General features: G+C 38.6%; 1 protein-coding gene across 23 annotated transcripts in view; it reads left to right on the top strand.

Annotated features, from left to right (window-relative positions):
- ablim1b (actin binding LIM protein 1b) overlaps window positions 1-14516 on the top strand; it is a 64510-nt gene that overhangs the window by 10534 nt on the left and 39460 nt on the right. For 7 of the 23 annotated variants that reach the window (XM_053511213.1, XM_053511215.1, XM_053511217.1 and 4 more), the window contains exon 1: window positions 11714-12091. The exons of 1 other annotated variant lie outside the window; for it this stretch is intronic. In XM_053511213.1, the coding sequence (XP_053367188.1) occupies window positions 12070-12091 (22 nt within the window). In that variant the 5' untranslated portion in view covers window positions 11714-12069. Of the gene's footprint in view, window positions 1-11705; window positions 12092-14516 lie in introns of those variants that run through there. 15 more of the 23 variants (XM_053511220.1, XM_053511228.1, XM_053511236.1 and 12 more) reach the window with 7 other exon arrangements.

The following is a 14516-nucleotide window of genomic DNA, read 5'->3' on the forward strand; positions in this document are numbered from 1 at the left end:
TTTGGAAACATCTTGGACTTATACCTCAATATTTTAAATTAAAATTTATTAGTACCCTCAGGTGGCCCCGAATAGATGTGTGTTTTTGCACAAAATTTTGAGTATATATTAACAAGGAACCAACAAGGAACCAGACATGACATAAAGTTGTCAAACAAAATAAAAACATTCATTCATTTAACATACTGCTTATCCTATATACGTAGGGTCACACGGGAGTCTGGAGCCAGGGTACAAGGTGGGGAGAGATGGTGTACCAACTCATCTCAGGGCACAAGTGCACACTTCCTTACACACCCAACTATGCACGAAGGGCAATCTGGTAAGACCCTTCAGCCTCCAGTGCATTGGGAATCCCCCCCCACCCCCCCACCCCCCCATACACACAACCCAAATACACACAAAAGAAATACATTTTTGAATTAACATTAAAAATGTGTCAAGCAGTCAAGGGATTTCGAGTAAACAGTCTTGAACATTTGTGTAGACTGCATACTAGGTTTGTGTCACAGGAAAAATGGGATTGTGAGAGACATGGTATGGGAATCTCACCATTCACGCCTCTGAATAAGCAGATTGGGGAGAAAGGGAGTTAGTGCAAGGTATCTGAATGACGCAAGCTCCTTGCTCTAGATTTCTCAACATAGATGAATGTTTTCTCTCTCTCTCTCTCTCAGTCTGTCTGTCTCATTTTCTCTCGCATACTCCCTCGACTCGTGGCCTTTTACCACGCAACATTCTTGTTGATTTAAATTCCGTTAGACATTCTGTGAATTGGGTCATGTTTTCAGAGAAAAAAAACACATACAGTAGAGATTTTAGATATTATCCTTGGAATATGACTATTTGGCAGTGTGGTGTGTCTGAATTAAATATATTTGAACATGCTTGTCAGACAGAGCTTGTACAATATGAGATGCTTTAAATGCTGTGCTGCAATTACTAGTGCATTATTTAATTAAATCTAAATGAGCATTATTTATTTATATATATTTTATTTATTTATTTTTTAGACATATAATTATCACAAAATTTTAAAGATACTTTGGAAAATGTGCTATTCACAATTTGCCATGCAACAGTTTTAATTTGCTATTAATATATATATTTGGTTTGTTCTATTTACAAATTTCTGACCCAGAAGTAGCCTCAGCCCGAACAAATCCAGACGTGTCCTGTGTCTCATCTTTACAAGGCTGCCGTGAGAAATTGGTCATTTTAAGAGAAGGTTTTGGTAAAGAAGAAATGAATGTCTTTTGGCAATGGATGGCATTTTTCTCTCATAAATAGCTTTTTAATTTATATATCACTCACTCACTCATTTACATTTACGCATTTGGCAGACGCCTTTGTTCAGAGCGACCTACATTTTTATCTCATTATACATCTGAACAGTAGCACTCCTGCACTCACTCATCGTCTATGCTGCTTTATCATGGATACTTTGTTGTGGAAGGCCTGGAGCTTATCCCAGGAGGCTTAGGATACACCCCGGACAGGGTGCCAATGCATCGCAGGGCACACACACGTACACACACTCACATACTCATTCACACACTACAGGCAATTTGGGAAGGCAAATCAGCCTGATTTGCATCTCTTTGAACTGTGGGAGAAAAACAAAGTACCCTGAGGAAACCCACCAAGAGAACATGCAAACACAGAGGTGCAAGATGACCACTATGCCACAGTGAATTCAATTAATTGATCCTACATAACTGTCACAGCTAAAATGTCCTATGCCTCAATGTGGTTCCATAACAAATATTTACCTGTTAACAAGTGTGATTTTGCCTTATATAACTTCCCACAAGAGAAACTTGGACGGATTTGGAGAGCTTACGGAGATACTGTAATTATGTAGTAATAAATATTAGGTACTGTATGGCTAAAACACATAGCTTTAATATTGGTACTGTGTCCAAAATTAAAATAATGGTCTATGCATGACCATGTCTATCAATCACCACTAGGGGGCATGACATTAGTCTATTGAAGGGTGTTGCTCCAGTCTGTCTTATACATATCTAAGTCTGGATCAGACGAGATTAGAGATTGAAAGGATCATCGCCTTTTTCATCCTTTCTCGTCCTGACTGAACAGTCAACTTGAAGAAAGAGCAAAAGGATTTTCAGAGTAGAAAGAAGAATTGAGACATTAAAGGCATCCCATAAAAAAACAATTAGAACTGTCTGTCCTGGTGTGGAATTTTAAACACACTGCAGCAGACATGTGCTATAATGTAAAGAGCTTGCAGTATGTTCGATGATGTTATATACTGTAACTGTAATTTGCTCATCATTATCATGTGTAAACAATAAACACTGACCTGCGGTAATGGACTTGAGACCAGAGTCATGTATGTACAGCAGTTACAGTACGTGCAGGACTTGATGGCACAGCGGAAGCATGGTTTATCAAACCTGTGCTAGCTGTTTGTTTGTTGACCATGCAGATATTGAAATTATAATTCATGATGATTTCCCACCAGCACTATGTTAGTGCTGGTCCCAGTGTCAGGACCTAATCTCAAGCTGTTTTTTAGTGCAAAAAAAGCTGGTTATCTGCTTCTACACCAAATTCCGCTAAACCTGGAACCAAAAACTGTTATGTAAGGGGCTTGGCTAGTACAAATATTATTTTCATGAAATCTTGGGGAAAGTAAAAGGCATGTACAGTAGAATCCAAAAGAAGCAGGAGTGATGCATTAGATATGAGATATTTCACTTAAAAATCTGTGGAGAGAATAATTATTCTACTGGCCAATGAAGCCTAATAAAAGGTATGCTGTTATTCATCCTTTTTCTTTTAGTTTCCTTTTAGAATCATTTGATCCTAATATTTAATTTGGCACAGATTATAGAACGGTTGTTCTTCCTGGTGCAACCCTCCCCATTTTATCCGGGCATGGGACTTGCCCTGAGAGTGCACTGACTCGTGCACCGGTGTGGCTCGGATTACCCCTCTATTAATCTGATCCCAGTCTTCCGTAAGAAAGGTAGAGATTCTCCCACTGTACTAGTGCAGCTAGGATAGGTTTTTTCATACTGCTTAACATAAGTCCAGCACAACTTACAAAAACAAATATCTAACACAATAAAAATCTGTATCCATCATTTCTCATGTAATTAATGTCTCTGATAAACAGAGTGCTCTGTGCTGTTTACAGATGACATGAGATTTAATGGTGAAATATGTTCTCAGGTAAAACTGCGTGAGTATTATTATTTTTACACTGTTCCTTAGGAAACTCCCACATATGGTTATGTAACGGTTTGGTTCTAATACTTGTGGACCAACCCTAAAGTAGGTTCATTGGTTCTCCTGTGAGTGGAAATGATGGTGCTTGGATGAGCCATATAATGCTGAGTGCATTTCAAATGACAAATTAATAATGAATTCTGCCTGCATGTTATATTGATCCCAGCACTAAACATATTTCATGCTTTCAGCTGAGATTTTTTTAGTTTATGTCTTGCCACTGAGTGCCAAAATAACATGCATGTTTTTAGGAATGTTAACTTAAGTAAGCTAGAACTAAATAGCAAATTGTGTGTGTGTGTGTGTGTGTGTGTGTGTGTGTGTGTGTGTGTGTGCAAGCACAAGGATTCATCACCTATCCTTTAAATAACTCTCATACTTTTGTGTTTGTTTGACCTTATGTGTCAGGGACTCTACGTGTGGGGCTGATTGGTACTGGATTTTTTCCAATGCTTGTGCGCTGTGGTCAGAACCTAAATTACTCAACATATTAAAATGTCAAGAAGGCACAGGACTCACAGTCACCTCTATTCTGTGTGGCATTTCAGTCATCTTTATTTAACTGGCCATCCAATCTGTGTGTGGTTGTGTGTGTCTGTTTTAGCAATCATCCAGACAATTTTAAATGTATACAAGTAATAAATGAAGGTGGTTGCATCAGTGGCGTTATCTTAGAGATGGTTAACCATATATTATTTCAATATTTTACAAGTGTATTCAGAACATTTACAGCCTTTATACTGTACCTTTACGTTGTTATTTGTTTGTATCTAAACTGGACGCTTGTGAAGGACAGAGCTAATAGGACCTCATGTTGCCTTATAATGTATATGGTCTCACCTTGTGGGAAGACTGAGAAAAGGATAGCCTAATAGAGATGTTGGGTAAAATTATTCAGTTATGAATTGTGATTTTTTTTTTTGTGTATCTGCACACTCGAAAACTCAATTTTTAAACGATTCATTACATTCATAATAGAGATGCATCCATTGATCTACCAGTGACCGAGATTAGCTGTTTTTCAACTTGATCAGTCATGACTGATCACAGTAGACATCTGAACCGATTCTGTGCAGCGTGCACAAGCTTCTGAGTAGTGCAATAGAACTCTTTTTTTGCCTGTGATATAAAATCTGATGGCCCATTTTCTCCAAATTGTGCAAGCGAATTTAAGTCCTTTGTCCTATTTGCACAGGATTTGTATCTTCTGGGGTCCTCGTGTGATTTAGAAATTAATCTGAATTTCGTCTGGTACATTAGCACAAGATAAATCGAAGCCTACGACTCAAATTTACTCAAATTTATTGCCTTATCTAGTGGATATGATGTCAAGATAAAAACACCTGTTATTACAGGTCTAGCTATATGATATCAACAGAAGAGTGTTCCTCGCTGCATGCTGCTAAACGTCATCCAGCTTCATATAATCACTTTTTTTTTTGCTTTCGCTCGTCTGACGCCTTTCAGCCATTGTTGTATGGTGTATAACGATATGACCCAGCACCCAAAAGTATTTTAAAGCACTCCAACGCAGCCTCTATTTTTCTCGGAAGATGGATAAAAAGGTGCACAGGAAACAAAAACCTTAAAAAAAATTTACAGTATATACATCCTGGCCAACTCACAGACATGCTGATTTGCAGGGGACTACTATTATAATCGATATTATAATAATATTATTTTAATACTAATATTATCACAAGACCAAAAAAATTTGTAAAATACATTTCATCAAAACAGGCATGTCATGTTGGGAACAGCTAATCAAGAAACCAGCCAAAAATATTCCCACACTGGGTTTTCCAGTCTGGATTATTTGAGGATGAGGTGTGTGTGTGTGTGTGTGTGTTGTATGCGCCCCTGTGTTCAGTTGTTGTACCATTTCCTGTACTAGGTGAAACAGATATTACACAAATCCTGCTGAGGAAACTATTATTATAAGAGCGGATTAATGAGCCAGATAAATAAGGTCTCTAGCTGATTTTTAACATTAGTACATGTCATCTGAGCTTTGCTGAAGGAAGGTTTTTATGATTTATGCATCTATGATCTGGGGCCCTGCACAAATCATCCTCACATAAAAAAGTCAGGGAAGTTGTACAAGCAGCTCAACCATAACACTTAATGACCAGGGTCAAGGTGGTGGTCTTGGTGAAATTCCAGGTTATATGTGGATACCTGCTGATGTAGTTTAGGATTCATCTGCAGATAAATACAGTTTTTCCTGAAAACATAATTACCTTTTTTAATTGTCAAAATTAACCATATACTGGAACTGTTGCTATGTTTAATCTGGGTTTATTAGGATTTTGTTTTTGTTTTAAAGATGTAAAAGAAAATAAATGACCTGCTTTTTTAAAAAGTGTTTAGTCTGTCCAAATCTTTTACCTCAGAACACAGTGTTTATGTTTCCCAACATGGCTGAAGACATGGCAGTTCAGTTAGCTGTCAGTGATAGCAGGAGTTATAACACTGTAATTAAAAAAACAACAACTTATTTTGCAATTCATAAGGAAATTGTTGGCATTCCTGACAATTTTGTCCTATAATTCTACCTTTCCATTGTCTTTGTAAGAGACTTAGCGCTGCATTCAAGCTAGCTAACATGCTTCCCTTTATTTTTTGCTTTAGCTTGGCTTGACTTTTCCAAAGGCTCTTATCAACTCTCACTTATCACTCTAACCACTTAAACAGAATTTATATTTTTTGTTTGACTGGAATTTTTTTTTTTATTAAAGTTTTTATTAAATCTTTGGTCAAAACCTCAAATAAGAAAAAGATTTTGTTTATAAATTCCTCAGAACTCTTCAAAAATATCTTTACGTTTCTTACATTGATGGACCCAAAGCCAGTCCCAGAAAGTTTCTGTCTGTCTGTCTGTCTGTAGGTCTTTATGTCTGTCCAGACAGATTTTGTGAAGTGAAGTTATGAGCAGTTATGTGCCAGATTATGTCACAGCATCTAGCTCCTTTTTTCTAATTTAGTGCTTTTCCTTCAAGGTTTGCATGACTATACACGTCAGTCATCAGAGCCGATCCATGCGGTAGTTTACTGTGTATACAGTAGTTTAACCTATACAATAAGTAATATCAAAATGTTCAGTAAAAGCGATGTCAAACACTTATGCGTCCCGTGTTTTCAACAGGTATTAATGCTAGGACAGTAAGTCTGTAATAATAATAATAATAGTAAATTCCTTTGGTTTAAGGCGGCACGGTGGTGTAGTGGTTAGCACTGTCGCCTTGCATTTCCAGGGCCCGAGTTTGATTCCTGGCTAGAGATTCCCGTCTCTGTGTGCATGGAGTTTGCATGTTCTTCCCGTGCTTGGTGGGTTTCCTCCAGGTACTCTGGTTTCCTCCCATAGTCCAAAATCCTGCAGATTAGGCTAATTGCTGTTCCTAAAACAGCCCGTAGTGTTTCAATGACTGTGTAAGTGTACCCCGCCTCATGCCCTAAGCCTCCTGGGATAGGCTCGGTATAGACGATGAATAAGGGAGTTCTCTGGTTCATGTAAATCTCAGACAACCAGCAGAGAATGCCAAATTTATGGTTTAGTCTAGACTATTATTGATATGATTGATTTAAGGATCAAGTTGTAAAGAAAATTACATTACAGACTGTTTTGTAATTATCTTAAAGAGGTCCCTAATGAAAGCTTAGACTGGGTTAAGTGTCTTTCCCAGAGGAGTGATGCTTGTGTTGTTGTACTTGGACACCAAGTCATCAGTCATGACTCGAGCTGGCCCATGTGCTTTGTAGCCCCTTCTGGGAAGATAGTCACTAAAAATACATTAGCCCTAAACTGCTTATAGTATCCAGAAATGAGCTCAGGGTAACATCTAAGAGCCAATAAAAGTAGCATCCTTTGACGTACGAGGAGAAGCACTAAATCTACATCATGAACTAAGCACATTTAGCGCACTGGTTTACTGATGTGTATTCGAGTTTTGTGTGTTTTTCCCGTACACACAAATTTAATCTGCATCATTGTGTAAAAGATCTCACTATTCCCAACCTGAGCTTTCTGGGCAAGATGTGCAGCTCCAGCCACAGCAATGACACTGTTAATTAAGACCTGGTCACATGTAAGAACTGTCACAGAGGATGGGAACGTGGTCAAGGTGCTCTACCTCACTCGTAAACAGTCAATGACGGAACAAATGCCTTTCATTGACTAAAGCACGTTTGTGATCCTGGTGAAGAGCCTGGTAAGAAAGCTTATATATGGAAAATTAGGAGAAATATCCACAAAAGATATTAGTGTTGTATATGCAGTATACTGTATATGGAGAGAATAGTCAGTTTATGCTCCAGGAGTATCTCCAGAAGTAGTTCTGGCTTTGTTTACTTGGTCATGCAGGCAAAATTTAAGTTGTGATCTGTGTGTAATATTAATATTATAATTTGAATATTCCACTTTTTTCCCCTTTACATTATCTGCACATTTTTTGGTGCTGTTCATTCAACACAAAAAAGCATGGTTTCACCAAATTAATGGATGTTATTTTATCCATATTCATATCCATTATTTTACTTTTTGTTAGCAGTTCCATTACAGATTAAGTCAGTTTAAACAGGCAATATTATATTATTCTTAGTTTATTTCTAATTGTTTGATTATGTATGGGGGATTTAAGTAGCCTTTAAAAGATTCTTTTAAACACAACACACTTTTTGTATTAATTCTGTTCAACTCAATGTAAAAAGTTTTGATTGAAATGTACCCGAAAAGCCATGTTACCTTTTTTTAAGTCAGCATATTTGAAATTACACAAGAAAAGATAAAAATAACTCTTTCAGCTTTATTTAATCGCTTTGTGATGAAGAAGAGCTCTGTATTATATCATGTCAGCAGATGTGTGTGGGAAATGCGGTCTTCGTCATAACAGCTGATGTGGTTGTTTTGCGTGTGTTTGTGTGGTAGATGCATCATGCCATAGAGATTATGCTGCATATGCTTCATAATATCTTTTGAGATGGGGGTGGGTGTCACCTGCTGTTTTTAGCTCTGCTATAGTGGCCACATTCAGGATGGAATCTGATTATTAATATGCTGTGCTTTGATTTTATATATTTGTTGGTGTTTTATGGGCAAAGTAAAATCTAATAACAAACATTGATGATGATGCCTTCATACACTTGCTCAAATACTTAATTAACTTTTTGAGCTGCCAATCCACTAACTGGTTTGTTTTGGGGGGTTGGAGGAAATGCACACACACACACACACACACATGGAGAACATCTGAATCTCTGACCTAACAGCAACCCAAGCCCAAGATGCTGAAGCTGTGAAGCAGCAATGCATTGAAATACACTTTATATTTCAATACTGCCGAAACAGTATCACATACAAAAATCCTTCCTTTCTGAGTCTGCAGTTCAATTTCTCTGCTAGCTTTTCTAATAAAATCTTTTTAAAAACAATTTCAGGAGCCATAGCCCAGTGGAGCTTTGTAGTGTACACCTCCATGTGACAGATGATTTCAGCACTGCAGTGCCTCTCAGTCTCTCCCACGTGGATGCACAGGCCTGTGTTGTTACTGTTACTGACACATGCACTTCACTGAAGCACGCTCATAGAATAGAACCAGCACATTAATGCGCTTATATTTCCATTCAACCAATCAATCATTCACCAGCAGAGCAGAGCCACTGCTCCCGTCACGCATGACTAAGTCTTACTTTTAAACTAGACCCCCTGATACTGTGTAAGACAGTTCATGATTTCACTTTAATAACATGCACTGTTTCTGTTTTCCTCAGGCTGTATCACTGAGTTCATGATTACTGTCACTGAAATCTAAGAGAAGAAATCCTAATCTGCTAAGTCGTGCAGCAAGAAGCCTGTGTAGTGAAGGTAGTTGTTTATCTTTTTCAGGCGTCTCTTCTTTAAGGTGTATTTCATGGCAAAAGAAACAATGTCAATTTTTTCCCTTCCCTTCATCTCCTCTATTGTAAATGTGTATACCGTATACAGGAAGCAGGGAAGCCTCAAATAAAGACACAACATTGCACTGACATACAGTATAACCTGAATAGCCACATATGAGGACATGGCGTTTTCTCCCAAACACATTCTTTATATATGGTTGTGCGATCCTCATTTGAGGACTGTTTGGTACGATTCTTTTGCCTTCTGTTTGAGGACATTAAGTTTATACTGATCAGGAGCTGGTAAACAGAAGCAGTCAGGAGAAAATGCCATGTACACAAAGGTACATAATAAGTCAACGTCAAACCGAGGAGGTTTATATAAATATATAATAATGTCTGTTAAAGACTTTTTCACAGGCATAAACTGGGCATATACTATATAGACTTCAGTCACTGTGCATTAGCTCTCACTTTCTGCAATAGTGATACATCCCTTTTCTACTGACCAGGTGTGGGGGCTGATGCGGTTTCTGGATACCAGCACTACTGTAGCTTGCGTTTTCTCTAGTTTGAGGGCAGAGTACATGCAAACTGTAATAACATCTGAGAAGAATTTTACCTAGTGAAGCTATAATTTATCTGCATTTGCCTGTTTGTTATTGAGTGTAGCAGGACAAATTTAGTGGCTTGGTGGTTAGCATTGTCACTTTTTCTATGTTTATCAATATAAAACAAATATATATATATCAGTATATAGTCCATCCATCTAGGAACCTCTGTAGTCTAAATAGGGACTGTGGAGGCCAATGGTGATTACCATTGTATTCAGTCCCATTTTACGACCGTGGTAATCTGCATGTCTTTGGACTGTGAGAGGAAACTGGAGTACTCAGAAACCCACCAAGCGCAGTGAGAACATGCAAACTCCATGCACACTGACCCCAGGCGTATATCGAAACCAGACCCAGGAGGTGCAAGGCAACAGTGCTAACCACTAAGCCACTGTGGCAATATTAGGGAACATGTCTGTTAGTTTTCATCATTTAATGGAAATCATATAACATACTAACAGATGCATAATTAATTGGTTTAATGTTTCCCATTAGTCATTTCTCTTTCTATGTTTCCATGTTGGATCTTCTGGTTATTATTGAATACCATCAAAACTAATATGGCCTTCTTCAGTCGGTAGATGATAACCATCAGAAAGTAAAAAACTTTAAAAATACATTTAAATCTATTATGTCATGGCCCTGAAAGTAGTTCTGGCTATAAAGTGAAATGATATGAAATCCTATGGAATGTCTCCTGTCATCCATTCAACTATACACAGTTAAAATAGTGTAGTGTAACTGTCATGCAACCGTAAATTGTAATTATCAGCAACTCACTGTGGTGTAAGTAAAATTACACACTCCAGACTGTGCAGTTATATAAAAATTATCTGCTCTATGACGTGCTGTTTCACACCATCCCAACATGTATTTCTTTGTATATAACAGCATTGACCAGGAATCATGTGTTCTTCCTTCCAACAGAACCAATAGAGAGCTTTAATGGTTTGTAATGAGTTTTTCAGCAGGTATATGTTGGCATTAAAGGTCAGCCAATTCAGGCATCTGGTGTATAAACAGTGCAGGAACCCTGGAGGTGCGAAGCGACAACGCTCGCTAAATTTGTAACCTCCAGTGTCCTAGGCTCCAAAACCATTGTGATCCAATTTGTAGAAAAATAAATAATTAAACCCCTATCCTTTCCACCTGTTTCTTTTTTTAAATTAGCAGTCCTGAAAAGAGGTATCATGTAGACATCATTGCCATGTCATTCAAGCGCTGAAGCGCTGAAGCAATTCTGCCAACTCAATGATATCACTATCACTGGCATGATGTAGAAGACTTCAGATCAGCTACAGGCTCTGGATTTAGCACAGTGGAAAAGGATTTATAGTAACAGACATGTAGAGAACAGAGGTTTAACCCATGTCCACTGATCATAATCACCGATCACTGTTCATAATTCCTTATTCCCTCAGCACACAATTCCCCCTTAGAGAAACGTCTCAGCGGCCGGGAATTAATAACACCTCTCAATCGACATGCAAACTCAATTGTACAGCCAGTAATCCTATAATCTACTGCCACGGTGCCACAATAGACCAGACCAGGCACTGGCAGGCTCTGAAAAACTTCTCAGTATATCACTATAAAACAGATGGCCCTATGTATTGAAATATGATTATTCTTTGTGAGGGAATATGCGCATAATCCAACTGGCAGAACTGTTGGAGTGGTGATTGTTTGGTAGAAAAGTGTGTAAGAGCTGCCGGGGCACATGGTTTAAGGATAAAGACAGTAGTCCGTGTGCAGAGGATGTATGTAAAGCAAACTAGAAGCTGCGCTGAACAATGAGGGAAAAAAGATCAGCTGAGAGAGGGACAGAATAAGGCAGAGTAAGAGAGAGAGAGAGGCAGTGAATATAACACAGAGTCACATGTGCTGCACTGCCCTCCCCTCTCGGTCCTTTTGAAGAATTTAAGGTGGTGTCTCTAACTGGGAGGGATTATGACTATGGAATCTGCATTTGTCACACAGCAGCTGCAACCTGGTTATTTCAGCACAGCGACGGCAGAGTCCTCAAACACGCACGCACACACTCCCACACACACACACACACACGGGCAGAAAAGGGGAAGGCTCAAAAACGGAGACCAAATGAGCAGTCACACAGTGCCGACTGGCTGCCTAGTTTGACAGGACTAGCACTCTCTCTCTCTCCCTCTCTCTCTCTTTCTCCCTCTCTCCCTCTCTCTCTCTGTGTCTCTCTCTCTCTCCTTTGGACTAAGAGGTAGCGAGTGCTGGAAGACCCAGTGAAGGCAGACAGCAGCAACAGCAGCAGAAGCGTCTCTTCCCTCTCAAGCCCCAGAAGGAGCCAATGGTCATGGTGAAGGAGAAAGGTAGTTGTCATGGTGTTCACATCAGTTTTGTAGTATGTGTTGGTGCAGTAGATACTTCCTGTCTGAGGAGAGTGGGTGTGTTTATGGTGCTTGCAGATAGGATGCTGGTATATGAGAGAGAGCGTATGGATACACATGTCTTTAATGCGGTTGCTTTTATAGAGATTATTGTTTTTTTTATATGAGTTATTATATTTTTTTTGACCATCAATATGACCATCACGTCTATAATTGTGTCTTGGTATCAACTGGTATCAAAATTCACAGCCGAGAAAGGTGTACCACGAAGTGAGTGTGCGGGCGGTTTGCCATGTGTATATGTATGTATGTATGTATGTATGTTTGTATGTATGTATACTAAAGTGTATGCTGGGCGCTTTACAACCACATGCGTGTGTCTGTCAGTGTGGACCAGTAAAAATCTCTGGTGTGTGAAATTGCACTGGCAAATACAATAGAAACAGCTGTTAAGTACCTAATGCCCCTTTTACAAATGCCTCTTTTTTCACAACAGCTGATTTAAACAACGTAACTGTAAGAAGCACAGCTTTACATGTAGGAGGAGGGCTATTTCTAGCAAAAATGTTGTCTAAGGGTATTTAAGAATTGAATAGCTTTGAATTATTTACAAAATGCCCACAGGGGTTCTGAGTACGACAAACGTTTGGGATGCAATTCTGAGAGAAACGCAACGTTCACCATACAGCGTTCCTGGCATGGCTAGATGATGGAAGCAGTTAGGATGCAGGGCGGATTTTGAAGGTACACCGCACCAAATGGGATGATTCAGGAATACTTCAAAAGTAGATCATGAGTCACAAAAAGCCCCTAAATGATTTGTGTGTGTGTGTGTGTGTGTGTGTGTATGTTTGTGAGAGAGAGAGCGAGAGAGAGAGAGAGAGACTCAATAATGTATTTAGCCCATCATGGTATCCATGGCAACCATGCAATGAGTGGTCGGCTGTGAGAGTATACTACATATGTGAATCATAGCCAAAAAATCATACCTAATACACAAACAAATACCTGGAGACCATCAGACACACGTTCTTTAGACACATTGAACAAACATACATGTATTTTAGCTTAACACACATTTGTTCTTACAACTGTACATGGCTTTGGCAACAACATGATACAAACCTGTATGAACATTAGTATTCAAGGCATGTCGTGCATGGATAAAAGGTATACGTTACGATATATAGACATAGAGTAGATATGAGGTAGAATTCAGTAAAACATATTTACCGCAAGCTTGATCTTGATCATCAAGCCTTTTTTAAGCTGAAAAAAAAAGCTAAAAAAGTCAAGCTTATGCTCCCATATCAGGTCCATACATTTGGCCTTACATACTCTCTAGAAGCTTCCAGACGCCACAGACTCTTGTGATATCAGAGTGCACAGTGGAGGACATTTGGACTCCTGTCAAAGACACAGTGCTGATAATTGAGCATGTGTGCCACCAGGGATAAAACTGCAGCTCTCAACAGTGCAGTGCTGTTTCATGACTTTATGAGAGGGTAAAAAAAAAAACTGTCTGCCGTTCAGATATGTAGTTAAGGCCTTGTTAAAGACAAACTGAGACCTAGGCTCAGAGTGCTGTTTCTGCTATACATGTGCCAGTGTTTGAATAGTGAGATGACTCTTGTCCTTTATGCTTTAGGGTCACAGTGTTTAATCCTCTCACAGAGCAAACTAGGCTGGCTGTCTACCGCTTTAATTGGATTATTCTGTAGATTTTTTTTAACTGTCACTACATAGGGTAAATCTCCACTTTTACCATCTTGAGCTGGACAAAGCCAAAAAAAAGTCCAGGATATAAGTGAAATTCTACCATTGTACATATTTGTCCATCTGGACATGAGGTAAAGTGTTCAAAACTGGGAATTTTCTTTGTGTAATAAGTTCATGTGTACAGGTTATTATAGGGTCAATAGATGTTCATTACATGAGAACATGGTCTCATTGTCCAGTGCTGCAGATTAGCCTAGAATACATTAACAACTGTATTTATGCTTGTCTTTTTTTTTTTTTCTTTTTTTAACAGTTAAAAACCCTCTTCCCTCTTTTTTTCTTCCGTAGATGATAAAAGACCCATATCCATTTTATACTCTTCTGCTGGATTGTATGTACATTACCCTGTCTTTTCAGGGCTTTTCATTCGGACTTTTTAGTGAAGGCACTTCAGATTATTTCTGTTTACTTCACTCGCACGTGAACGTCTAGTTAATATTTTTCTCTTTAAGATTCAGATCATAAGCCTAAGCTTATCTCATATATCAATTTAAATGAGTTCTTCATGACTTCTGTTTAGCCCTTAATAGTTTTTGTCGAGCAGCTAATCAGTTTGGCGATTGGAATAAGTTTTTGCCGGCATTCTATAGAATGTATAGCATATTATATAACTATTAAATTAGCTTTG

The sequence above is a fragment of the Clarias gariepinus genome, chromosome 14 (genome assembly GCF_024256425.1).
Source record: "Clarias gariepinus isolate MV-2021 ecotype Netherlands chromosome 14, CGAR_prim_01v2, whole genome shotgun sequence".
In the NCBI taxonomy this organism is placed as follows: Eukaryota; Metazoa; Chordata; class Actinopteri; order Siluriformes; family Clariidae; genus Clarias; species Clarias gariepinus.